This window comes from Balaenoptera physalus (assembly GCF_965194825.1).
Source record: "Balaenoptera physalus genome assembly, chromosome: 2".
NCBI lineage: Eukaryota > Metazoa > Chordata > Mammalia > Artiodactyla > Balaenopteridae > Balaenoptera > Balaenoptera physalus.
Genome location: NC_138883.1, coordinates 85,845,702 through 85,873,309, shown reverse-complemented (window position 1 = coordinate 85,873,309; position 27,608 = coordinate 85,845,702). Strand labels below are relative to the sequence as shown.

Here is a 27,608-nt window from a genome sequence, read left to right as displayed (position 1 = left end):
AAACATTTTGCTTTTCTTTCTCGTTCCAACCCTACACTCAGAAACTGAGGAAATAACACAGATTGGGTTATTGATTCACTCAGTCCAAAGTGAGATGGAAAGGTGAAACTTTTGTTTATTTATCAACTGACTTCCAACAGCCCAATCTGACACCTAGACTTTTAGGATGCTTTGGATCCCCAGGAGTTAAATAAGCTCAGAGACAGCACTTAAAATCCCTAGGTGTATCATCAGGAAAAAAACGAGACTCAAATCAAAAGAATTAGAAATGAAAAAGGAGAAGTAACAATTGACACTGCAGAAATACAAACGATCATGAGAGAATACCATAAGCAACTATAAACCAATAAAATGGACAACCTGGAAGAAATGGACAAATTCTTAGAAAAGTACAAACTCCCAAGACTGAACCAGGAAGAAATAGAAGATATGAACAGACCGATCACAAGCACTGAAATTGAAACTGTGATTAAAAATCTTCCAACAAACAAAAGCCCAGGGCCAGATGGCTTCACAGGTGAATTCTATCAAACATTTAGAGAAGAGCTAACACCTATCCTTCTCATATTCTTCCAAAATATAGCAGAGGGAGGAACACTCCCAAACTCATTCTATGAGGCCACCATCATCCTGATACCAAAACCAAACAAAGATATCACAAAAAAAGAAAATTATAGGCCAATACCACTGATGAACATAGATGCAAAAATCCTCCACAAAATACTAGCAAACAGAATCCAACAGCACACTGAGAGGATCATATGCCATGATCAACTGGGGTTTATCCCAGGAATGCAAGGATTCTTCAATATACGGAAACCAATCAATGTGATACACCATATTAACAAATTGAAGGAGAAAAACCATATGATAATCTCGATAGATGCAGAAAAAGCTTTTGACAAAATTCAACACCCATTTATGATAAAAACTCTCCAGAAAGTGGGCATATATGACAAACCCACAGCCAACATCATTCTCAATGGTGAAAAACTGAAAGCATTTCCTCTAAGATCAGGAACAAGACAAGGGTGTCCACTCTCACCACTACTATTCAACATAGTTTTGGAAGTTTTAGCCACAGCAATCAGAGAAGAAAAAGAAATAAAAGGAATCCAAATTGGAAAAGAAGAAGTAAAACTGTCACTGTTTGCAGATGACATGATACCATACACAGAAAATCCTAAAGATTCCACCAGAAAACTACTAGAGCTAATCAATGAATTTGGTGAAGTAGCAGGATACAAATTAATGCACAGAAATCTCTTGCATTCCTATACATTAACAACAAAAAAACAGAAAGAGAAATTAAGGAAACAGTCCCATTTACAACTGCAACAAAAAGAAAAAAATACCTAGGAATAAACCTACCTAAGGAGATAAAAGACCTGTATGCAGAAAACTATAAGATACTGATGAAATAAATCAAAGACGATACAAACAGATGAAAAGATATATACCATGTTCTTGGATTGGAAGAATCAACATTGTGAAAATGACTGTACTACCCAAAGCAATCTACAGATTCAATGCAATCCCTATCAAATTACCAATGGCATTTTCACAGAACTAGAACAAAAAATTTTACAATTTGTATGGAAACACAAAAGACCTGAATAGCCAAAGCAATCTTGAGAAAGAAAAACAGAGCTGGAGGAATCAGGCTCCCTGACTTCAGACTATACTACAAAGCTACAGTAATCAAGACAGTATGGTACTGGCACAAAAACAGAAATATAGATCGATGGAACAGAATAGAAAGCCCAGAGATAAACCCATGCACATATGGTCACCTTATCTTTGAAAAAGGAGGCAAGAATATACAGTGGAGAAAAGACAGCCTTTTCAATAAGTGGTGCTGGGAAAACTGGACAGCTACATGTAAAAGAATGAAATTACAACACTCCCTAACACCATCCACAAAAATAAACTCAAAATGTATTAAAGACCTAAATGTAAGGCCAGAAACTACAAAACTCTTAGAGGAAAACATAGGCAGAACACTCTATGACATAAATCACAGCAAGATCCTTTTTGACCCACCTCCTAGAGGAATGGAAATAAAATAAAAAATAAAGAAATGGGACCTAATGAAACTTCAAAGCTTTTGCACAGCAAAGGAAACCATAAACAAGACAAAGACAATCTTCAGAATGGGAGAAAATATTTGCAAACAAAGCAACTGACAAAGGATTAATCTCCAAAATATACAAGCAGCTCATGCAGCTCAATATCAAAAAAACAAACAATCCAAAAATGGATGGAACACCCAAATAGACATTTCTCCAAAGTAGACATCAGATTGCCAACAAACACATGAAAAGATGCTGAACATCACTAATCATTAGAGAAATGCAAACCAAAACCACAATGAGGTATCACCTCACACTGGTCAGAATGGCCATCGTCAAAAAATCTAGAAACAATAAGTGCTGGAGAGGGTGTGGAGAAAAGGGAACCCTCTTGCACTGTTGGTGGGAATGTAAATTGATACAACCACTATGGAGAACAGTATGGAGGTTCCTTAAAAAACTAAAAATAGAACTACCATACGACCCAGCAATCCCACTACTGGGCATATACCCTGAGAAAACCATAATTCAAAAAGATACATGTACCACAATGTTCATTGCAGCACTATTTACAGTAGCCAGGTCATGGAAGCAACCTAAATGTCCATCGACAGATGAATGGATAAAGAAGATGTGGCACATATATATAATGGAATATCACTCAGCCATAAAAAGGAACGAAATTGAGTTATTTGTAGTGAGGTGGATGGACCTAGAGTCTGTCATACAGAGTAAAGTAAGTCAGAAAGAGAAAAACAAATAACGGTATGCTAACGCACATATATGGAATCTAAAAACGGTACTGATGAACCTAGTGGCAGGGCAGGAATAAAGACGCAGATGTAGAGAATGGACTTGAGGACACAGGGGCAAGGGGAAGCTGGGATGAAGTAAGAGAGCAGCATTGACATATATACACTACCAAATGTAAAATACATGGCCAGTGGGAAGCTGCTGCATAGCACAGGGAGATCAGCTCAGTGCTTTGTGATGACCTGGAGGGGTGGAATAGGGACGGTGGGAGGGAGGCTCAAGAGGGAGGGGATATGGGGATACATGTATACATATAGCTGATTCACTTTGTTGTACAGCAAAAACTAACACAACATTGTAAAGCAATTATCCTCCAATAAAGATATAAAAATTAAAAAAATAAAATCCCTAGGTCTAGATATTTTTCTAGTGCATAGTCACCCTGGTCACAGGCCTCTTTAGGGAGGATTAGGAGGGATAGTTTATGATCTTATTATATCTTTACAACCTCCTCCATGGATTCTAAGCCTTCCCCTCAAGCAAGCTGCTTTAGGTTCTGGAAATCAACTTTGTAGTTTGAGAGGTTGTGTCTCACTGTTCATCAAACCTAAATAGAGTTCTTTTGATTATTCTGTCAAGTAGGACTTTAGTCCATCTATTTCAGCCTAATGGACAGCTTGACGTATTGTGCACTGCCCTGAGGGTTGAGCCATTTTGAGTACCACACAGGCCCTGTTATGGAAACACGTCTACCTTGTCTCTTACAACTAAATGCTGCTACTTTGACTCTGCTACCTAGAGTCTCATCATTTCCACTGAAATCAGGGAGCCCATTTTAATGGTACCATTCCCACCATTATCTCTAGCTCAGAAAAGACATTCACTCACTATAATGCTTTCCAAGTGTTCCCTCACTAATGTATTTCTCAATGAAGGGAGTATCTTTTGGATCCTCTGGAGAACAGAATTAGGGGCTAGATGCATATGACATATCCACTTCAACATCTTTATCTCCCTAAGTCTATGAATCATTTCTTCTACACAGCGCCAAGGAATTTCTGGTATCTCAGTTTCATTCAGCACAGTCCATAGCTGAGTTCAAGTTATACCTAACCAAGCAAATAATTAGAACCACTTTCAGCTGTCCAAGCTAGCATATTAAATCTGAATTCTCTGGTACCTGAACCCATGTCAGTAAATTTAGCATGATCCTAAAGTTATGGTCCTTCCTTCCGGTCTAGAAGTTCCTCAGAAATCATTTCCATGCATATTTCCCAGATTTTTGCCAGTATAAAATCTTATAATTCTTTAGGTGTGTAAGCCTTTTCCTCCTGGGTGTGACTATAATTGGCTCCCTAGGCATGTTGGGGTCTGACGCGATAGTGGGTTTGGAGGCAGTGAAGGGTGGTAAGGGTGAAGCACAGGGAGCACTGGAATCCCCTAGCACAGTATATTTCAGGTGGGGTTAACATGGGGTGTCCAAGCAGGTAAGATCAGCCTTATCAGATGGAGGAGAAGGAGCTGCTTCTGCTGAACTGAGAGGCTCAGTGGAATTTTGAGGTTTGGGTACTCAGGGTTATCCAAATCTTCCCAAATGTTGCTATTCAATTTTGGGGAGTCCTACCTTTTCACAGTTGATGCCCTAAATTCATAGACCTGATGAAGCTGTGAATTCAATTTACGCTCTAATTCAGCAAACCACAGAATCTAACTCTGTATCTGATTTTCAGCTACGAGGACTCTGTGGATACGACTTTTAGGATTGTCATAGAAATCTATTAAGTTTCTGACAATGCTAAGAATTTAAAAGCCTGAAACTGCTGTTTTCTTTAAGTTCTTCAGTGAAATTAATAGCAGCCAGGCCACCTCAGAGTTTTGAATTTTGTATGGCAATCATGCTATGCTATGGCCCCACCACTTGGTTTTCCAGAGCCATGCTTTCAATAGGCACTCTATTTCAGGCAACCACAAGTAGTAATTTAAGTGACTGTCACAGAATGCCGTGGTTTATTGCTAGTCGTATTAATTTGCTAGAGCTGCCATAACAAAATACCACAGACTGGGGGGCTTAAACATCAGAAATTTATTTTCTCACAATTCTGGAGGCCAGAAATGCTAGATCAAAGTGTCAGCAGGTTTGGTTTCTTCTGAGGCTTTTCTTCTTGGCTTGCAGATGGCCATCCACTTGCTGTGTCGTCACATGGCCATCCCTCTGTCTGTGTTATCTGTATCCTAATCTCCTCCTCTTACAAGACACCAGTCATATTGGATTAGGGCCCACCCTAATGACCCTATTTTAACTTAATTACCTGTTCAAAGGCTCTATCTCAGAATAGTCACATTCTGAGGTATGGGGGGTTAGGGCTTCAACATATGAGTCTGGTGGGGGAGGGTAGTATTCAGCCCAAAACACTAATATCTCACCGTCCAATGAAAACCAGGTCCTCACTGCCTTCAAATCCAAGTAGATCAGCTAACTAAGCTCAGATTCCCATCCTTGAGGGTCTGTTGCTTATACTCATTCTGCTATCAATGACTATGTTAACCAAAACTCAACTGTAGATAACAGAAACAACTCTGGCTATTTTAACCAGAAAGTAAATGACTTAATATGGAGGAATTATTAGCTTACAACATCATGGAAGGTTTGAGGTAGCAGGTTCCTGGCTGAGTGTCCAGTAATGACTCCTAGAAAAATACTGCATAACTGCAGGCCAACAGAACTTCTCTCTCAGCTGGAATCAGGAAGCTGGGTAATCAGAAGTCAATGTGGCAACTGCTGGGCTCCAGGATCATGCCAACTTAGCTGCAATCCAGAGATCGGGAAACCACTGCCCTAACTAGTGGCTCTAGAGTCATTCTATAGCTGCCAATGCACACCAGAAAAATGGGAGACTCAGTTCTGAAATCAAGATAACTGTAAGTGCATCTGATTGGTGGAACCTGAATTACATCAGAAACTAGCTACATGGGAGTCTGGGAAATGGAGAAATGTAGTTTTTAGTTACTACAGTAGCCAAAGGTCCTCTAGAAAAAGGCTGAAATAGAAGCAAAACTAATATACCATATTTACTACACAATGCGAATATCACCCTGACTCCAAAACCTGGCAAAGACAGCACAGAAAAACTATAGACTAATGTTACTTATGAACACAGATGTAAAAATGTTAAAGGTCTACTAGTAAAATGAATCATCCAGGAGAGTAAAAAATAATGTAATGTGACCAAGAGGAAATACACACACACACACACACACACACACATACACACTCTCTCTCTCTCTCTCATTTGCCAAACTGCAAAGCCATGAGAATAGTCCCTTTTAAATTCTTATTTCCTAAGTTCTTAGCATATAGTAGTGGCTCAGTGATATATTTTAAATTTATGATAGTTCTAGCATAGCTAAATTAATTTCTCCTTATAATTTATGATCTATTTTTTTTTGGCTGTGTCAGGTCTTAATTGCAACACGCAGGATCTTTGTTGTGGCATGCGGGCTCTTTCGTTGCGGTGCGCAGGCTCTTCGTTGCAGCACGCAAACTTCTCTCTAGTTGCGGCGTGTGGGCTTCAGAGCGCATGGGCTCTGTAGTTGCGGCGTGCAGGCTTAGCTGACCTGCGGCATGTGGGATCTTAGTTCCCTGACCAAGGATCGAACCTGCGTCGCCTGCATTGGAAGGCAGACTCTTTACCACTGGACCACCAGGGAAGTCCCATAATTTATTAACTTTTTATTAGATTTTCATGGAAAAAATAATCTACATAAAACTATAATAATGATGTAGTGAAAATTAAAGCATCTGGCATAATCTTATATTCCCTTAGTGACATGATATAAAGAAAATAACAAACCAACAGACAGAACCGAGTTAAAATATCACCGGAAAATGTGCTGAGAATTGATGCAGATTCTGCAGGTATATGAAAAATGCTTTAATCCCCAAAGATTTTTTTTCCACCTAGAAACTGATTATTAATTTATCTCTGACTCTAAGACAGATTACATGTTAGACTTCTGAGACTGCCATTAATTAAAAGTGAGTCAGTCTAACTGTATAAATTACTGTAAGCATGGGAGTTTGGCTAGTACATTGGATCTCTGGAGCCCTGCTGCTCATCTGAGTGAGTCAATTAAACAGCTCTCCTGCTTGCTCCCGAAGTCTGGCTGATAAACCGCTTACTTTGTGAGGAGGAGAGAAGATCAGAAGCTCTGCTTCTCCCCATTAATAAGTGCTGATGAGTCAAATGGTGGAGGAAGAGAGTACAGAATGGATAACATCAAAATGGATAAATTTATCCCCAAATAACTGAAAACTAACTCTGCAAATGGTTGTATCTTTGAAGAAACAAAATATGAGACTCATACAAAAGCTGCTACTCAAGGTATGATAGAAGAACATATTAAGGGTGTATCCAAGGTAGCGTGTTTCTTGGCTTACCTTACAGGGCTTGGCTTGCTTGTGAGGACATCAGGAACTTCATATCTGGGTTTCAAGGGTGTTTCTTCATTAATTTTAAGCCTGAAAATATTTCCCTCTATACCATAAACTTCAGCCAGGAGAGGAACCTGGGAACACACACGAGATTAGTTTCAACAGGTTACCCAGGTCAGTTCTACAAATTACGATAATTAGAAAACTATGCTTAAATTATTATAGGCCAAGCAAACTGGAGAACAACGGCAATCATGAAGGAAAGGCTCCCCAATCTATATGTACTTGCTTGGCTCTACCTGTAGTAGAAACAAACAACTCCTATGTGTTCTATGGTTAGGCAAACATATAATTGTCCAGACCAGGACTGTTAAGAGTGAGAGGGCTCTCTATTAATAATGATAGTGGATGACAAGCATAAACTGAAACTGCCCTTGGAAAATTGGGACATGTGGCCCACTGTATCTATGATAAAGTACAGGTATCTTAAGAATAAGAGTTTGATGTTAAAACTAGAGTAACTGGATTCCAGTTGAACGAAAGATGAAGGGTAACAAGCCACAGAATAGAAAAGAATAGACAGTAAAATGGTGGTCATTGGGGTTCTCTACTGTAGATGAATAAGGCTTCCTGCGCTAAAATCAAGACACTTCCTGTACACTTAGGTTAAGGTCTGGGGAACTTTCTCTAGAGGCTGGGATATTCTCAGCTTTCTCAAGAGGGTGGAGAATTTAGGTTAAATACTGCCTATGATGAAAGATGGAAGCAACATAGAATCATAAAGAGAATACAGAATTTGAAAAATAAAACAATAACAACAAACTCTGAAGGCAGAGATGGCTGGATTTAGATTACAAAATGAGGCATCAAGATTAGGGAAATATCTTAAGACAGTGGTTTTCAACTGATGTGCCATGCTGCACTGGTTGCAAATCATTAAGTACAGTATGATGCCAAATTCTGGTTACAACTGGGTCTGTGTATTGTTACTATAATGTCTGTTAAATGAAAGGCTAAGCTGGGTAGCCTGTGTGAGGTAACACACAGAACAGGTATGATGTGGTGCAAGCAAGATATAGGAAGCAGGGATAATATTAATGCAGCACCAAAAAACAAAAACAAAAACAATCCCTCCCCCCCAAAACGATGTTACTGGAACCTTGCTTCTTCAGAATATAGGAAAGTAGTCAGGGCACTTGAACGGTGACAGGACACTGAAGAGTGACCAGGTAAATAATGGTAAATAGGCTGTGGCTGCTTTTACAGACATTCTTAAAACAAGGTTATGATGTAGTGCTGATCATACAATAATAATTTTTTCCCCAGCTTTATTGAGAAATAATTGGCATATTGTGTAAGTTTAAGTTGTACAACTCCTTGATTTGATACTTATATATTGCAAAAATGATCACCACCATAGCATTAGCTAACATCTGCATCAAGTCACATAATTACCATTTCCTTTTTGTGGTGAGAACATTTAAGATCTACTCTCTTAGCAACTTTCAAGTATATAATAGAGTATTATTAACTACAATCACTATGCTGTTAGTCATCTTATTATAGTTGGAAGTTTGTACCCTTTGGCCAACACCTCCCCCTTTCCCCCACCCCCAATCATACTGTAATTACTGCTTATATGTTTAATATTCATTTGTATATTTGATTTACTTCAAGTGTGCCATCAGAATTCTAAGATTTGAAAATGTATCCAAATATAAGGCTGAAATCCTGTTAGATTATGTATTCCCTCCCAAGTTAGACATAAATTTCCACTACTCTCTCAAATTTAATTCAACTAACATTTATTTGGCATCTAATATTGCGAAGTGCTGATTGCTGTGAAAAGGATGGCTAAACTCTTAGGGAGAGTGAAATTTAGAGGCAACACCTATATAGTAACTGTAAAGCGTTTTATGATAAATGCTGAGACAGGACAAGGACACGTGCTGCGGGAGAACAAGGAAGGGGAATATTGATGACTGTAAGAAGAGGGGTTCTGGGACATCTCTCTGGAGGAAGAGGGACTTAAGCAGGGCCTTGAGGGATTAGTAGGACTTTGGGTAGGCAAAAATGGGCAAGAACATCATAAGCAGAGGGCACACAGGTTGTCTGCTTATATGTGATTAACAAATTGCATTTAGTTTATATACTCAGAGATCCTCCCATTATTAGTAAAATAACTTTCTTAAAAAATTTTTATTTTTTTAAACCAAAGACTGGTCTGATATGTTCTGTTCTTGAGGCTGCAGCCTAGTAAAGAACCCTAATTATATGAGAGAAGGTAGCAATAACCCTGCTTTTCCTATAATAAGCCTAGGCAAGCAAACATACAAATCAGAGTCAAAGCCCCACTTTGTTTTCATTTTAACTTAATTAAGCAAACCAATTTTGCCAATAGGTAGCCCTTTGCAAAGTCAATATCCAGATTCATTCTTATCTCTTATTATCATCAACATAGCTTCATATTCCAAGCACATAATTTCCTTAGACCTTAGTATACATTTGCTTGTATGATCTGGCTCATGCTGTTTTTACTGGCTTAAAAAATCAACAGCAGCAGACTCTCAGAAGTCCAATAAGTAAAGCTACTTGGATGGAAGACAGCAGGAAGTGGCTCAGAGCCTCTACGGTTGAGCCCCCTCCCCTCCCTGCACTGAGTCCTGAGACACCTCTACGGAAACCTCAGGGCTCTGCGCGTGACAGTTTATAAACCACTTCCCTGGGCTTCTTAACTGCCAGTTATTGTCCAATTCTTCAACCAAAACTGGGCTGTCAAAAAGTCAGGACATGAATGTTACATCCTTCTATCTAAAACATTAAGAATTTCTAAACATTTCTGTTCTCTAGAGACCTGTTTGGACATTTATTTTAAAATAATATACAAATAAATTATTGAATCTCTATTAGTGATTAAAAATGACAATAAAAAATACGTTGTTACAGAAGTTAGATTGCATAAACTCAGAATTATTTAATGTTAATATTTAGAGAATAGCAGTAAAAACTGCAGCAAGATGGATTTATGTAAAATAAGTGAAGAAACATAAAATTAAACATTTAAAATAAGGTGACACAGCATGGGTTTTGCTCCCCTAGAAAGATTTAAGATGTGTAAATGTCCTCCTACACAGAGAAGATGAAATAAATCCTCAAAGAAAGGAATACATTTTGGAGGTTCATTTTTAGTACCACAAGTCTCTACTTGGTTTTTCATTCAGAGGCTCACCTCTCATAATCTGGGAGAGCATAAATCCCCTTTTCCTATCTTATTTCTCCCATACTGAATAAAAATAAAACCCAGTAGTTCGTCATCCCTAAGTCTAGTTTTTTTGGCCACAAGGGCAAAAATATGAGACAGGTTATAAAAATCATGGTGGTAAAAACAGCCTTGTCTATACATTCAAGCAGTGGAATGATCACAGTTCCATTGAAAGTTTTTTTTTTTTAATTTCACCCAAAACTAGTAGAGACTATGACTGAGTTAACAGAACAGCCCTCGAACACATATTTAAATGGTGGTGGGTATTAATAAGGGAAATTATGACCCCATCAACTTCTCCGTGATGGGTAGATCTTGCTTGTCCTCTGGAACTAGGTCTCTCTACTATATTATAAGGAATAGTTAACCTAAAAGGCCTAGAGGAGTGAGCAAGGACCTCTCTCAGCTATTGGTCAAGACCTTCCAGGATTCAGAGAATGGTCTAAGATTCATTAAATTGCTGTAGGGCACTTATTGCCCCTTCCATAGTTGTGGCCAGTTGGTTTATTGCAAGCACTGATTCTCTATGGAGAACGCTGGCAAGTTCACGCTGGGCATTAGCATGTTCCCCAAGGACAATTAGCCTGTCCAGGTATGCTTCTGATTGCTTGGCCAGTTCCCCAATAAGCTGCCTGTTCCTGGCCATTTCTGCAGAAACAGTCCTGATTAACCAGTGGTAGTTGTTCCTCATCTGTTGAGGAGGTGGCTGGTTGGGCAAAGCCCCATTGCTTAGATGAAGACGCAAGGGATAACTTCATGGAGGTGCTCAGAGATATCCCTGCATCCTTGGAGAAGCTGTCAGAAGTGTTGTCACCAGTGAAAACTTGCAAACAGGCTGCAAAATAAACATTTTGCCAAATAGTTCATCCATGTCATGAAAAAGCATAAAAATTAGCAACATAAAGTAGGTCAAAGATGTAGGTCTGTTCCAAGTAGCCTTGCTAGCAGTGCTTTTTAGGTACACTCAGAAGATAGCATAAATTTCCCTGCTCTGGTGTCACAAGACTAGATCTTCTCTTTTTCTCAATCCAGGTCAAATTTTGACTGAAGGTAAAAAATTGATAATAGTAGAAAAAAAGAGGTCTAAAAAAGCAGTCAACACTTTACTGATAACTCCTTTAAGATTTTTTTCTGGAAGCTTCTTTATCAAATATCTGATTATTTTGTCATAAGAAATAGGACCCTATGTGAGAAAACTTAGGGATTTGAACCTGCAACCAGCTTTTTTTCAAAGCCTAGATGTCCTGACCTAGAGGCAACACACAGGGCAACACTTCAGTTTATTTTGTAACATTACTGTGTCCCAGGAACATCATGTTTGCTATGGACTGAATTGTCCCCCCTCCCCAAACCCTCCCCATTCTCCAACCCTTCAATTCAAACGTTGAAGCCCTAACCCTCAATGTGATGGCACTTGGAGATGGGGCCTTGGGAGGTGTTTAGGTTTTGATGAGGTCATGAGGGTGGAGTCATGATGGGATTACTGCCTTTACAGGAAGAGACCAGAGAGTTAGCTGTCTCTCCATCATGTGAATATACAGTTGACCCTTGAACAGAGATTTGAACAGCATGGGTCCACTTATACATGGATTTTTTTTCGATAAATACTTACTATAGTACCATACAATCCTTGGTTGGTTGAATCGTGGATGTGGAACCATGTATACTGAGGGCCGACTGTGAAGTCATACTTGGATTTTCCACTGCTAACCCCTGCGTTGTTCAAGGGTCAACTGTACACTAAGGAGGTGGCAGTCTACAGGGCAGGAAGTGGGACCTTGATCTTGGGCTTCCCAGACTCCAGAACTGTGAGAAATAAAGGTTTGTTAAGACACCCAGCTTATGTTACAGCAGTGTGAGCTCACTAAGACAACGGTGAATGAAACTTGGTTCTGCTTCCTGGTTGCTTATTAAGTGGCAGGTTGGGAGAAGGGAATTGGGAAGAAGGATTTCAAAAATTAACAACAAAGCCTGACAACAAAATTATTGCTTTAAGAGTTTTAATGGTGTGAGGGCAGGTAGGCACTAAGAGTGCTGGGTTTTTGAGAATCTGCCTCATCAGTGAAATCTGAGAACTGCAGCTGTGAGCTGAATATGATCCTCTTAGACTTTGGGCTCTGTCTCTCTGAACCTGAAATAAAAAGCTATCATTCTGAATAAGTGGATGTACGTGGCTTTTTAAAAATCTCCAGACCATATCCATACCAGATCCTACTGTGAAATCTCCCATGAAACACCCATCTCATCCCAGAAACAACCTCTAATGGAGGCTCCTTGACTGTGCAGTGAGCAGGATACAAGGTTCAGACAACTTTAGAAATTACTGTTTGGATCTTTGTTGTCCCTATCAAACTGATAGAGGGCACGAAGCCTTAAGTCCCTATTAGTCATCTCAACTCCAAGGGACAAGGAGGACATTAAAATGACGTTCAGTTCAGAATTTTAGGGTGACCTCCCAGAACATACATTGCATGCATTTGCCTGACATCAGAGCATGCAGATTCCCTGTGCAGCTCTGTTATTTCCAACACCTGAACATTGTGTCTGTTCCAAGGGGTCCTCAAAGTCTGTCTTGGGAGCCACGTTGCTGACGTCCTGGATCACTTGCCCTTGCTTGTCCGGCTCCTCAGCTCCCTTCTGAGCCATGTGCTGTCTTGCGCTGAGCTCTCATGGGTCCTCCTGGACTGCGGCTTCTTTTCCTTTGAAGGCATCCATTATCTAGTGGGCTCTGGTTCTGGCACCTGACCTAAACAGCATTGTCCCTCATATTTTCAGGATCCAAAGAGAGGTGTGTACAGAGAAACTGACCTATCGTCTTGTAAAAGGCAGTGTGAGAGGATCCACCACTAACTTCACTGGTGTGGAGCTGCATTGAGAAGTTGCATGTTGGCACACACTGGTATTCCGAGTGCCTCATTTACTCTGCCTCGGCACGTGTCGTGTGTCGTCACGACAGTGGATTGTTCAGGTGTGCAACAGACTGAGCCTCCCCAAGGACAGAAAGGGATTCCTGCCCTGACCATGGGACAGCTACAACTCTCTGGGGCTAGACACATCAGAGGCAAGAAGGAAAAAGAGCCAATGACAGGAAAAATGAGAAAGGAAGGGATCTGACTGCTGGTATTAAAGGCCTACCGACTCCTGGAAGGTCTCTGGTGGACTCCTTGCATTTCCTGGAGCCAAGTGCTTTTGCTGACCCTGAATACAGGGGTTTGGCTGGGTATTGGGCTATTAGACCACATGCAAATGGCGGGTGGCTCTCTAGGAAAGAAATTAATGCTGCCCCATGTTTTCCCATGAACAGCTTTCAAACTTGGCTACAAAAGGATGTAAAGTTTGGGAGACCTGGATCAGTAGTTGAGGACCTATGACTTCCGGGGTACCATAAGCTGTGAACTCAAAGGTTGCACAGATGCCAAGCAAGGGGGGAAATTCCTCCAGAAAAAAATGAGTGGTATTAAGAAGTAGCACTAGGTTTTGAAGAAAGGCTAACCATCCCTTCAGTGTAGTTAAGAGAAAAGAACTAAGTGTGCTGCTACCACGACTACATCCTTAAGTAACCATAAGTTGGGAAAAAGGGACGGGGATAGAGAACACAAACTGTTGATATGATTCTAGCCCCTATTCTGAATTCAGGCAAGAAAGCTATGTTAGAGGATTCTACACCTTTGAAGTGACTAAAATCTCTAAAACTTCATATGGAAGGTAGCCTTCCTCACCGTGCCATTGCTCCTCCTGCCTGGGAATAAAGTTGAGCCTCCCGGCTAAGTTAAAGGCCTTACAAATGTTACAGAGAACGCCCTGATGTTGTGGGACAGTGTTTGCTCTGTCTTCTCCAAGAAGATTCCTCAGTGTAATGTTATACGGCAAGCGCTAAGGTAGTCACAAGATCTCTCACAATGCTGCAGTGAAAGTGGGGATGTCTTCTCAGTCTGCTTCCCAGAACTGGTATTTGTTAGTGAGCGGATGGAATTACTATCTAAGCTGTTATGGGACTAGACTACATGTCTTTACCTATGTCCTTCAGCGAATTACCAATTAAACCAGATTGGTTTGGGAGGCCTTAGAAGCTTAGGACACCTTTCGAAGACAGGGGAGGATGTGAAGTGAGGGTCAGGTTGGAAGCATCAGCTACTTGTGCATAACCACACTTCCTAGCCCGGCCCACAGCACTTCCTCTGTGACTGGCCCATCTGAAGTAGTGTGAAAACTTGACAGATGAGAAAAAGCACTTAGGATACTGCTCTAATCCTTTCAGCATGTAATAACTATGGTGATCTGTTAGTGAAGCAGCTTAGGGGAGGGAACATTTGTGACTTATTCAACTGCATAGACCATTGTTCCTCTTGCCCACTGACATTTTGAGGTTTGGACATTCACTGAATCTGTACCTTGCTTGAGGGTATGTTGTGTAATAGTGATAAAAAAAGCGTGGGTGCGTGACAGAGTCTACAGTCACAGGTGAAAATTCTGGTTACTAGCTATGACTTTGAGCAAGTGGCATTTTAGACTTCAATTTCCTTACCTGAAAATTACGGACAATGCAATGTACCTCTTAGATGTATTCTGAAGATTAATTAAAAGGAAATAACATTCGTAAAACATCTAAGAAAGCATCTGATACAAAGCAATCTGTATGTTGATAGTCATATTACTTTTAAAGTAGCATTGTGTAGATATTAAAAAGATGGCATTACTTCTCTCACAAAGTTTATTTTTGAAGCATAGTTTAATTAGCCTTTGTGGAAATTTACTTCATTCAACCCAAATAAATATAGAAACAAATAATTCTCTGTAGAAAATACTTTTTCTCACCTTAGCTGCTTCGTTGATGATTTGGAACCTGGTGCTCTCTTTGCCTGCCGTGACTGAGTCTAGTAATGCCCGATAGGTAGACTGCTTGGAGAGCCGCTGTTTCTGACGCCTACAGATTTGGAGTATACAGACGCCTGAGAATGATTTGTGACTCTCAGCCTCCAAAAGACTATATTACCATGTGGAAGTCATTAAAATTCACTTCGATAGTAAGGGAACTGGGCACAGGCAGTATATTAGTACTCCAATAAAGCACTAAGAGGAGTATCAATAATTTAGAGAGCTAACGAAATTAATAAGCAGAGTGCTAATGCAATTAATAAAATAATAAGAAGAGTACTAATAAAATTGTTCACCATAACACTACTCAAGGATGGTATTTTGTCCCCTTTATTGAGAAGGTGGGGCAGTTTTCGTAGATGACACGTATTAGCTTGTTGATGGCCCTCCCTCTTTCCATGAAATGTACACTTTAATTGAAACTTAATAAATTTTAGTGGAAATCCAATATAATCCAGTGGTTTGTCAAGGTGACCAGGAGTTCACTATAGAATTCCCTCTAAGGTACCTGTTCAGAATTAAAATGATATGATTTTCTTTCTCTAGAGTAGTGTGTATAAATTAGAAAGTTGTATGATGTAATTTTTGGTGATTTCAGTTTCAGGACCACATAAAGGTAGACACTCAAAAAAATTTTTAAAGAAATATTTTGTGAGGCTCTGGGGAAATAGGCAATCATATAGTGGTGATGGGAGTGCAAAATGACACAATCTCTATGGAGGGATATCTGGTAATAGTTAAAATTTCAAATACATTTACTCTTTGACCTAGTAATCCCACTCCTGGAAATTCATCCTACAAATATACCTGCATGTGTAGGAAATGACATATGTATAGCTTTTCACTGTGGCAGTGACGTTACAGCAAGACTGAAAACAACCCAAGGGTCTAGTAATAGGAGAGAGACTGAATACATTATAATTTACTCAATGGAATACCATACAGCTATGAAAAAGAGGACAATTTCCATATACTCATACAGAGCTCTTCAGAATAAATTATGAAGCAGAAAAAAAGAGGTATACAACAGTGTATATAGAAAGCTACTTGGCGTAAGAATGGTGGTGATATAAGAATGTGTGCATTCACAAAAAGAAATACTGGAAAGATAAATAAGAAATTAATAAATCTGGTTACTTACAGGGAAAGATGTGGAATGGGGTGGAAGGGGACAAGAAGGAGATTAACATTTTTCAATGTGTATCTTTTTATACTATTTGATTTTTGAACCATGTAAAAGTATTATTTCTTCAAAGAGTCAAAATTTTAACATTAGTTGAAAAACACTTTGACTTTTAAAATACCTGTTTATTAACACAGTAATGTTAATTATAATGTATAAGTATATAATATAATTAATTATAATTAATAATAACATTAATAATAAAATAATACAGGAGTTAAGCTAGAGTAGTAAAGGTGAATTTCTGCTGTCAATAAATTCTTTAATCACTGAATTTCCTAATTGACTCTTTCCTCAGAAAGTCTATCAGTTCTCAAAAATTTAATAAACATCAATTTTGAAATATTTTCAGAACTATTCTACCTAGGTCATATACTTCCTCTTCTTACCTGTAGAAAGCAATCTTGCTGCAGTCTTTGAAAATGTTTTTATCCACAGCTTCATCTTCAACACTAATAAAAAGACATTTTAAGAAACTTATTTTACATAGGGTTTGTGAATCCAAATTTTGTACCTTCTCTAACTATAATATAAATGATGGGACATAAATCACTGTGATGCAAAATTGTGTCATGGCCATAACATAACACAATAATGTGTTTGCTGCAGAACAACATCCTTTTGTAAACCGCCCATGGTAAACAACAAAACATGAAGTTCTGGGATTGCTCAGAAAGCAACAGAAAAAGAGCACCGTCACTTATGAGAAAGGGTTCTTTAAAATTAATGACTGAAGGCTATGGCTACAACAATAAAATCTGAAGGAGTAAAAACAAAAAGCCCCAAACCAAACCAACATAAACAACCCATCCACCTATTTATTCAACAAAATATTTTCAGAACATTCTTGCTGAGTGTTGGGCTCTGAGGAAGATAAGAAGTAATGTGTCCGAGCTTTCTTTGAGAGCCTAACCAACATCACAAATCAACCTGACAAATGATATAACAGGTATGTTCGAGGTGCTAGAATAAGGATAGAAACAGACAGAGAAGGAAAATCCTTTGCTTTTTAAGATGATGCTGACAATCTAGGGGCCAATGTTTTTTATTTTTTATTTATTTTTAACATCTTTATTAGAGTATAATTGCTTTACAATGGTGTGTTAGTTTCTGCTTTATAACAAAGTGAATCAGTTATACATATACATATGTCCCCATATCTCTTTCCTCTTGCATCTCCCTCCCTCCCACCCTCCCTATCCCACCCCTCTAGGTGGTCACAAAGCACCGAGCTGATCTCCCTCTGCTATGCGGCTGCTTCCCACTAGCTATCTATTTTACGTTTGGTAGTGTATATATGTCCATGCCACTCTCTCACTTTGTCCCAGCTTACCCTTCCCTCTCCCCGTATCCTCAAGTCCATTCTCTAGTAGGTTTGCATCTTTATTCCCGTCTTGCCCCTAGGTTCTTCTGACCACTTTTTTTCTTTTTTCTTTCTTTTCTTTTTTTTTAGATTCTATATATATGTGTTAGCATACGGTATTTGTTTTTCTCTTTCTGACTTACTTCACTCTGTATGACAGTCTCTAGGTTCATCCACCTCACTACAAATAACTCAGTTTAGTTCCTTTTTATGGCTGAGTAATATTCTATTGTATATATGTGCCACATCTTCTTTATCCATTCATCTGTTGATGGACACTTAGGTTGCTTCCATGTCCTGGATATTGTAAATAGAGCTGCAATGAACATTTTGGTACATGACTCTTTTTGAATTATGGTTTTCTCAGGGTATATGCCCAGTAGTGGGATTGCTGGGTCGTATGGTTGTTCTATTTTTAGTTTTTTAAGGAACCTCCATACTGTTCTCCATAGTGACTGTATCAATTTACATTCCCACCAACAGTGCAAGAGGGTTCCCTTTTCTCCACACCCTCTCCAGCATTTGTTGTTTGTAGATTTTTTGATGATGGCCATTCTGACCGGTGTGAGATGATATCTCATTGTAGTTTTGATTTGCATTTCTCTAATGATTAATGATGTTGAGCATTCTTTCATGTGTTTGTTGGCAATCTGTATATCTTTGGAGAAATGTCTATTTAGGTCTTCTGTAGGGGCCAATGTTTTTTAAAACCAAGTTTCCAAAAAAAGCTGTTTCTGGAAGAGAACATGATCAAGATGTATGTACATTGCTACTTCAGTATATGTATTTAACATATACTGATTAAAACATCTATAGGCTGTAAGGAAGAAAAAAACCACACTGACTTTCATGTAGAGACACGATGAATATATCTATAGTCAGCATGTCCATGATTATGTAGGAAGCTATGACTGAACACCAACTGCAAAATATTCTGAAAACAAGCCCAAATACACTGGGCCATGGTTTATCATGGAAGTAATCAAATCCTTCATTGCCTCAGTCTTTGTCACCGTTTCTTTTAATTAAGTGTGCAAAGATTATGGACTTCCCTGGTGGCACAGTGGTTAAGAATCCACCTGCCAATGCAGGGGAAATGGGTTCAAGCCCTGGTCCAGGAAGATCCCACATGCCACAGAACGACAAAGCCTGTGCACCACAACTACTGAGCCTGTGCTCTGGAGCCCGCATGCCGCAACTACTGAAGCTTGCGCGCTCTAGGGCCAGCATGCCGTAACTACTGAGCCCTAGTGCTGCAACTACTGAAGCCCGCATGCCTAGAGCCCATGCTCCGCAACAAGAGAAGCCACTGCAATGAGAAGCCCGCGCACCACAACGAAAAGTAGCCCCCGTTCACCGCAACTAGAGAAAGCCTATGTGCAGCAATGAAGACCCCAACACAGCCAAAAATTTAAAATAAATTAAAAAAAATTTTTTTTAAAAAGAGTGCAAAAATTAGAGAAATTTGTAGTCTCCAGTTTTTTTTTTTAATAGATCTTTTTTGGAGTATAATTGCTTCACAATACTGTGTTAGTTTCTTTTGCACAACAAAGCTAATCAGCCATATGCATACACATGTCCCCATATCCCCTCCTTCTTGAGCTTCCCTCCCCTCCTCCCTATCTCACCCCTCTAGGACATCGCAAAGCACTGAGCTAATCTCCCTGTGCTATGCTGCTGCTTCCCACCAGCCAACTATTTTACATTCAATAGTGTATATATGTTGATGCTACTCTCACTTTGCCCCAGCTTTGCCCTCCCACCCCATGTCCTCAAGTCCATGTTCTATGTCTACCTCTTTATTCCTGCCCTGCAACTAGGTTCATCAGTACCATTTTTTTTTTTTTTTTTAGATTCCATATATACGTGTTAGCATACGGTATTTGTTTTTCTCTTTCTGACTTACTTCACTCTGTATGGCAGACTCTAGGTCCATCCACCTCACTACAAATAACTCAATTTTGTTTCTTTTTATGGCTGAGTAATATTCCACTGTATATATGTCCCACATCTTTATCCATTCATCTGTCGATGGACATTTAGGTTGGTTCCATGTCCTGGCTATTGTAAATAGTGCTGCAATGAACATTGTGGTACATGTATCTTTTTGAATTATGGTTTTCTCAGAGTATATGCCCAGTAGTGGGATTGCTGGGTCATATGGTAGTTCTATTTTTAGTTTTTTAAGGAACCTCCATACTGTTTTCCATAGTGGTTGTATCAATTTACATTCCCACCAACAGTGCAGGAGGGTTCCCTTTTCACCACACCCTTTCCAGGATTTTTTCTAGATTTTTTGATAATGGCCATTCTGACCAGCGTGAGGTGATACCTCATTGTAGTTTTGATTTGCATTTCTCTAATAATTAGTGATGTTGGGCATCTTTTCATGTGCCTCTTGGCCATCTGTATGTCTTCCTTGGTGAAATGTCTATTTAGGTCTTCTGCCCATTTTTTAACTGGATTTTTTTTTTTTTTTTTTTGGCTGTGTTGGGTCTTCGTTTCTGTGTGAGGGCTTTCTCTAGTTGCGGCAAGCGGGGGCCACTCCTCATCGCGGTGCATGGGTCTTTCACTGTCGCGGCCTCTCTTGTTGCGGGGCACAGGCTCCAGACGCACAAGCTCAGTAGTTGTGGCTCACGGGCCTAGTTGCTCCGCGGCATGTGGGATCCTCCCAGACCAGGGCTCGAACCCATGTCCCCTCCATTGGCAGGCAGACTCTCAACCACTGCGCCACCAGGGAAGCCCCTGGATTGTTTTTTTGATATTGAGCTCCATGAGCTGTTTGTACATTTTGCAGATTAATCCTTTGTCTGTTGTTTCATTTGCAAATATTTTCTCCCATTCTGAGGGTTATCTTTTTGTCTTGTTTATGGTTTCCCTTGCTGTGCAAAAGCTTTTAAGTTTAATTAAGTCCTATTTGTTTATTTTTCTTTTTATTTCTGTTACTCTAGGAGGTAGGTCAAAAAAGATCCTGCTGTGGTTTATGTCAAAGATCTTTCCAGTTTTGAAGAATAAACTCTGGAATGATATAGGAAGAGATGTACTTAGCTGAACCTGGAAAGCAACATGTTTGAAATTCATGTGTTAAGAGTTCTGATCACAGGGCTTCCCTGGTGGTGTAGTGGTTAAGAATCCATCTGCCAATGCAGGCGACACGGGTTTGAGCCCTAGTCTGGGGAAGATCCCACATGCCGTGGAGCAACTAAGCTCGTGCACCACAACTATTGAGCCTGTGCTCTAGAGCCCACGAGCCACAACTACCGAGCCCATGCGCCACAACTACTTAAGCCCACACAGCTAGGGCCATGCTCCACAACAAGAGAAGCCACCGCAATGAGAAGCCCGCTCGCCGCAACTAGAGAAAAGCCGCACGCAGCAATGAAGACCCAACGCAGCCAAAAATAAATAAATAAATAAAATTTATAACATAAAGTCTTCAAAGCCAGAATGTTGTTTTCAGATACTATCTATCCCCTGCTTCCGTGGGCCCTGGAGTCAGCCCCTACTGGACCACTGGGCCTTTACCTGATTTCCTCTTTCTCAGCTGCGTCCATGGCTTCCCAGTCACTTCACAGGCTCCCAGATCTCAGGCCAAGGCCCCAGGCAATCTTTTAGATTGTCAGTCTTTCTAAATAACCGCCAGCACTTCACCACCATCAAGTTTCTGGGACTTTCATGTCCTTAAGGAGTGACAAATTGACACTTGCTCCTGGGATTTCCAGGCCCAAATTAGCGTTTCTACAGAGATTTGGCAAATTTTTCTTGGTTCTGAGTAGCTGATGAGGAACTGCCTTCTTTAAAAACTGAAAAGGTTTTTGCATCCGAGGAGGCGTGTACTCAAAGAGCCCTAGAAGATGCAGACCAAGAGCATGAGAACCAGGAAGTACCATCAAGGCCTGCGTGATTAGGGCGAAGCTTCTGCAGATCTACCTCAGTGGCTGTCACGCCACAGATACTGAAAACTGACCCACTCTCTCCTGTATTTTAGTTTTGAGTAGGAAGTGACGGCGGGGTTGTTGCTGGAGGTTGATGTTCTCCGACCAAACTCTACATCATACTCTTCACGGCTACAAGGGTCTTTTAAAAGGGCTTGTCTACTGCATTATCCAGTTTAGGAAGGCTTATACTCCACCACCGCCAAACTCCAGTCTTTGCTTAAATACCTCCGGAAACCGAGTACTCACTACTACACGCTAAATAGGCAGCCAGACTTACGGCTTTCCCAGACTTTTGGCCCCAGCGTCTGACTCAGGATGAGGGACTAGGGCGAACGGGAGGAGGAGAGAGCCAAACGCCACATGGGGTTCTTCCCTGGTCCCCAAACCCTTTAAGGGCTGGGAGAGAGAAGAGCCAGCGGACTCGGATGGTATCTTTTGCCGATCATCCTAACACTCCAAGGTTACGGCAGGAAGACGCCTGCGCAGTACGTCCAAAGCCTCACACCAAGCCAGCCACTGCCTGAGGGCGGGGCCGCTGAGTCGCTAAACAAACAAGCCACCAGAGGTTTTGAGGACCCGGATTATCCCGCCCCCAGAGCGGAGCCGGAAGAGGGCGGGACGAACCGGAAGAAGGTGAAATGCTTTCGGTAGGCACTCCACGGCTGTGAAGATGGCGGCGGCTGCGTGGCTTCAGGTGCTGCCTGTCATTCTTCTTCTCCTGGGGGCTCAGACGTCCCCATTGTCGCTTTTCAGTGTAGGACCGGCACCCGTCGCTGCTGCCGACCGATCCAAGTGGCACATTCCGATACCGTCGGTGAGTGGTCACTTCAGGAGCAACTGAGCCCGGAGGAGCAAGGGGTGGGGCTACGGCAGCCCAAGGGGTCCATGAAGGTTCCACTAAAGCCCGGTTCCAAAGGGGTGGGATTGCCGGGAGTGTCTGTGTAGCTGCTTAACCGGGACTCACCTCCCTTTAGCGGGAAGCCGTACACTTCTTTGGGTAGATTAGCAGGAATGTCAGGGTCAATTCAGGAGCGGAGAGTGGCAGTGGAGCGGTTTCTTATCAGCAAAGGCGGAGAACTTTCATTGCCTGACTGGAAACGTGTAAACTTGATGTAGAGGTGGAGAGTGGTTTCTCTTTCAGCAGAAGTTTCACAGAATCTTGTTACCCCGGGTTGGATGAGAGGAATATGTAAATAGACATCTTTCTTTCTTTCTTTTTTTATTTTTTCTCTGCACTTTTTTGTTACTGGATAATTCTACTTACGAAGTTGGTTGATTTCGTTTGGACTTTGAAATGGTTATTCTAAGCCCTGCCGTGTAATTAGGAAGCCTAGGCATTTAAAACGATGTATCCTAACGTGAGAATGTTTAAAACGGAAGAAACAGTATTCTAAAGTTTCTTACGATAAGTTAGATTTTCTTAAGGACAATTAACTGGATTGGTTGACCCTTTCTTCCCTTTACCACCTTTTTGAAACCTCGTTTGAGTAATAAGAGCTATAGTCCTGTGAGCCGACAAATCAGATGCTGGCTGGAAATGCCGAAAAGCATTAGTCTTATTAAAACCACGGTGGCCTTTTTGTTCTGCTCTGCTCACTGGTTGTAATGCCCAAATCTTATTTGAGCTTTTGATATGGTAAGAATTACAGCTTTTGTTCATTTGGTGACGATCTTCAGATTCTCAGTTTTAGGTATTTATTTGTTACCTGTAAAATGGTTAATAGATAAATATGGCTGTCTGCTCATAGAATAGTTTATTTGAAGAAATGATTGGTTATTCTGGACGGTGATTAGTGAGTAAAGGAAATGAACTGATTAAGGAGTACCTTCTAGAAAGATTTAAGTTAGGTTAGGATTTCTAGCAGCCTTCCTTCTGGAGTCCTTGCTTCATGGCCTGTGGAGAAAAGAAAAAACTTGTCTCTGCACCAAGCTTCAAAATCCTGCAGTTTGGATATGGTTGAATTTTACTAAAAGGAAGGATATTGATGCCTCTTTGTGTGAGTGTGTTAAGAAAACTAACGTCAACATTTTATAAATTTTAGCTTTTATATCAGTTATATTCTGCTTTGGGAATTAAAGTGATCTGATGCTAATTATCTCTCCTTTATCTTTGCAGGGGAAAAATTATTTTAGTTTTGGAAAGATCCTCTTCAAAAATACCACTATCTTCCTGAAATGTGAGTTTTTGCATTTCATGAAGTTTTTATTCGAGTTTTTGAGTGATCTTTAAACTTTCAAATTACCTATTTTCTACCTCTGATGATTTACTCTCAGCATAAGTTCTGAAATTTAATAGTCCAGCACTATCTAGGTATAAACCTACGTAGTGTAACTAAGGTACTTTCACAGAATAATCTTTAGAATACTTAACTTTTATGAACATTATTTTCTTCTCTTGTTTTTCTGGTGTTAACAATATATAGTTAGACACATTGTTTTGGTTGATCGCCTCCATGGGTTTTAATCTGTTCTGAGTCATAGAGATAACTGCCAATTTTGTTTTTGTGTGCTTGTTAGATGTTTACTGGACACATGACCTAGGTTTGTCAGACCATTGGCTCTGAACAAATATGTTCAGTAAAGCTTTTGTTTGCTGAAGGAGTATTTTACCACTTGGATCTTTGGAAGAGGAAGCTCAAAGATAATTACCAGGAAATAGGGATATGTAGAACAAAACCAGTCTGTCCAGTGGGAAAACCACTGTATCTGAATCCAGAATACCCCATTGTGCATTAAAGAAAAGCTTCCTTTTATTTCTGAAACTGGCTTTATTTTTAGAGAATGAATGATCATGGGCAGCTCCATTTCAAGATGAGGAATAAAAATCCAGATCGTCCATGTGTGCTCCTATGCATATTTCTCTCTATGAAAATGCAAAGTATGTCATAGTTGGATGATTTTATTCTTTTAATCACTTAGTAGGTAGTTACTGAACACCTACTATGTGCCAGACACTGTTTTAGAGAGCAAGGAAGTGATAGAAAAGACCCTTTCTCTTATTTAGATTATAGCCTGGTGGGATGGAGGGGTTAGGTAGAATTTCTATGAAGAATATACTGTGTCCATGAAAATATGATCTCTTGGCTAATAATTAAGTTTGATTTAAATCAAATCTACTCTGACACGCTGGTATTTCTTGTGAGGTTGGCTTTCTAGAAAAGAAGAGCTTTTAGGGATAGCAGTATTTTGTCTTTTGAAATAGCCTGACAGCCTGTATGCTATTCTGTCCTTTTATTATGTACAATTTCTTCTTACCTGTATTTTGTTCTAATGGTTTTTCTAGTGGTTTTTGTTCAAGCTGCATATTTTGAAGTGTCTGTGTTTCATTGTTGCTGGAGGGTTTGAAGCTTCTTAAAATTTGCATTGTCTTTCACTTTGTTACTTCTGTGTTTTCTCATACTTACCTTGTCTCTGATTTTATGCTTTTGTGGGTATGGTATACAGTAGATTTCCATGAAATTGGCAGGGCCATTTTCTTTTCTTTTCTCTTAAGACTAAAATTACAATTTTTCACCTACATTAAAAATGTCTGTTTTGGAGAAAGAAGTGAGATTTGCTCAAAGCCTGGAACTCTAGTCCCTTCTAGAGATAGCCACTTCTCCCTTACACCTGCACCTGGCTCATCTAAGATTCTTAGGGACTAGACCTGCCAGCCAAGGGAAGGTGGGGAATGTGGCAGGACCATTTTCATTGTCTCTTAAAGCCATTCATTTAAAGTTCTGTGTGTTTTGGGAATTCCCTGATGGTACAGTGGTTAGGACTCCGAGCTTTCACTGCAGAGGGCCAGGGTTCAGTCCCTGGTCCGGGGACTAAGATCCCGCAAGCCTCGCGGCGTGGCCATAAAAAAAAAATTCTATGTCTTTTAACATAAATAGTAGTATTTTTGCAGGCATATTTCCCTGCAAATCTCCTGTTAGGGCTTTTATTTAATTAATTCCTTTTCTGTTTGGTTCTTCTGAGTAGTTCATAACAAGATTGCAGTATCCTTTTCAGCATTTCCATACATTCTATCCAGCACATCAGATTTTTGTGTATTTTAGCCTTATAAAAGCCTTATAAAAGTTGAGCTTTATAAAAGTGTGCCGCTTAAAAATTAGTCTGAGAAAACCACTTAAACCAAAGAAAAGGGAAAGTTTGTAATTTTAGGTGTGCTTCTTTTGTTAAGAGCCAAAAGTAGGTTTTTAGATGCAGTCGTGTTTATCTTTGTCACATTTGCACAAAGTATGTATTTCTAGTGTATTTTCCCTTCCTCAGCTGGAATCAAAGATAAAAGGAAATACTGACTTCCCCAGGTGAGACAGTTAACAGTCATATAGTCAGGTTTACACCCCCAAGTCTTCAGACTAATGCTTTAGTTCACTAGAATATTGTGCTCCAAAATATGTTGAATGAGTTATGTGAGGCTTCTATGATTTCATGAGGTTCCTTGAGGCTTCTCTTAAGGTGAGTTTTAAAAAGAATATAATACTCTTTTTATCTTTGTTTTTTCTATTCCTGCCTTCCCCAGCCACGTTTGCTTTTTATTGATAGTTCTTTTCTATCCAATTTTGATATCTCTCAAGGTTTAAGCCATGAGGTTTTCCCTCAGTGGAAATATTTTTGTTGCCTTGTGACATTCCTAATGTTGTTATTCCTTGACTCTTCAACTAGAATCTTTTTTAAGACTTTTCTTAAGAGTCTTCAATAATTTGTTCCCTTCTGTTCCCCTGTTTGGCCTAACACAGTGCCATGTATCTTTGTATACTTAAGTGCTTTGCTCAGTAAATATTTAAATGATAATAGAAGACTGATTTTAACTTACGGCTGCTTTATCACTTCCAGATTTTTTCCCAAGAGAGAACCAGAAATGAAGGTTTTAAGGCATAAAAATAGATACACGGTTTCAAAGGTTAAAAATCCTTAACTGCTTTTTATTTCTGTGAGCAACAATTCTTACTTTTAACTGAAGAATATCCAGTTTTTGTAAAATTTATTACTTCATTACCTTCTGTTTGGAGAAAGAATGGTCTTTGAGTATCTTAGTTTAGCAGGAAATGGGATGTGGGGTAATAGTTTAGGAAAAATGCTTTGTTCGGGAATTATCTTTTATTCACAAAGATTTCTTCTTTTATAGTTGATGGAGAACCTTGTGATGTATCTTTGAATATAACCTGGTATCTGAAAAGTGCTGACTGTTACAATGAAATCTACAACTTCAAGGTATGGAACATAAAATTACAGACTTTTCTTAGAGTTTAGATATCATCGGGTCCCAACCTGATAGAGGAAAGAGTGTCATGTAGCTATGGAGAAGAGCTGGAACTAGAATCATGCTTCCCAATTTGCAGACAAATTTGTACTATCAGTTCTCAAACTTATTGGTCTCAGGACTGTGTTTACTTACTACAGACCCCAAAAAAGCCTTTATTCATGTGGGTTACTGTATTAGAAATTAAAACAGAAAAATACAGAAATATTTATTACTTTGTGAAAAATAACGATTTTTCAAAGAAACTGGGAAGAGTGGTGTTATTTTGTAGTTTTGCAAATCTATTTGTTTAATATCTAGTGTAATAGAAGATAGCTGGATTCTTTTTTTTTTTTTTTAAAGTCTTTTTTTTTTTTTTAAATTATTATTTATTTATTTGTTTATTTTTTGGCTGTGTTGGGTCTTCGTTTCTGTGCGAGGGCTTCCTCTAGTTGCGGCAAGTGGGGGCCACTCTTCATCGCGGTGCGCGGGCCTCTCACTAT

General features: G+C 39.7%; 2 protein-coding genes across 14 annotated transcripts in view; one reads left to right on the top strand and one right to left on the bottom strand.

Annotated features, from left to right (window-relative positions):
• GANC (glucosidase alpha, neutral C) overlaps positions 1-22,568 on the bottom strand; it is an 80,693-nt gene extending 58,125 nt beyond the window's left edge. The window contains exons 1-5 of one of the 6 annotated variants that reach the window (XM_082453079.1): positions 22,503-22,568; positions 21,466-21,787; positions 16,967-17,029; positions 15,335-15,443; positions 7,264-7,391 (exon numbers count right to left, since the gene is read on the bottom strand). In XM_082453079.1, the coding sequence (XP_082309205.1) occupies positions 7,264-7,391; positions 15,335-15,443; positions 16,967-17,029; positions 21,466-21,494 (329 nt within the window). In that variant the 5' untranslated portion in view covers positions 21,495-21,787; positions 22,503-22,568. The other 5 variants (XM_082453078.1, XM_082453082.1, XM_082453081.1 and 2 more) reach the window with 5 other exon arrangements.
• Positions 22,517-27,608, top strand: part of TMEM87A (transmembrane protein 87A) — a gene marked incomplete at its 5' end in the record, with an annotated part of 44,333 nt that continues 39,241 nt past the window's right edge. For 7 of the 8 annotated variants that reach the window (XR_014261426.1, XR_014261427.1, XM_082453102.1 and 4 more), the window contains 3 exons: positions 22,549-22,692; positions 23,995-24,055; positions 26,992-27,077. Coding sequence is in view for 6 of the 8 variants with exons in the window: in XM_082453102.1 (XP_082309228.1) it covers positions 22,549-22,692; positions 23,995-24,055; positions 26,992-27,077 (291 nt within the window). Of the gene's footprint in view, positions 22,693-23,994; positions 24,056-26,991; positions 27,078-27,608 lie in introns of all 8 variants that reach the window. The other variant, XM_082453107.1, reaches the window with a different exon arrangement.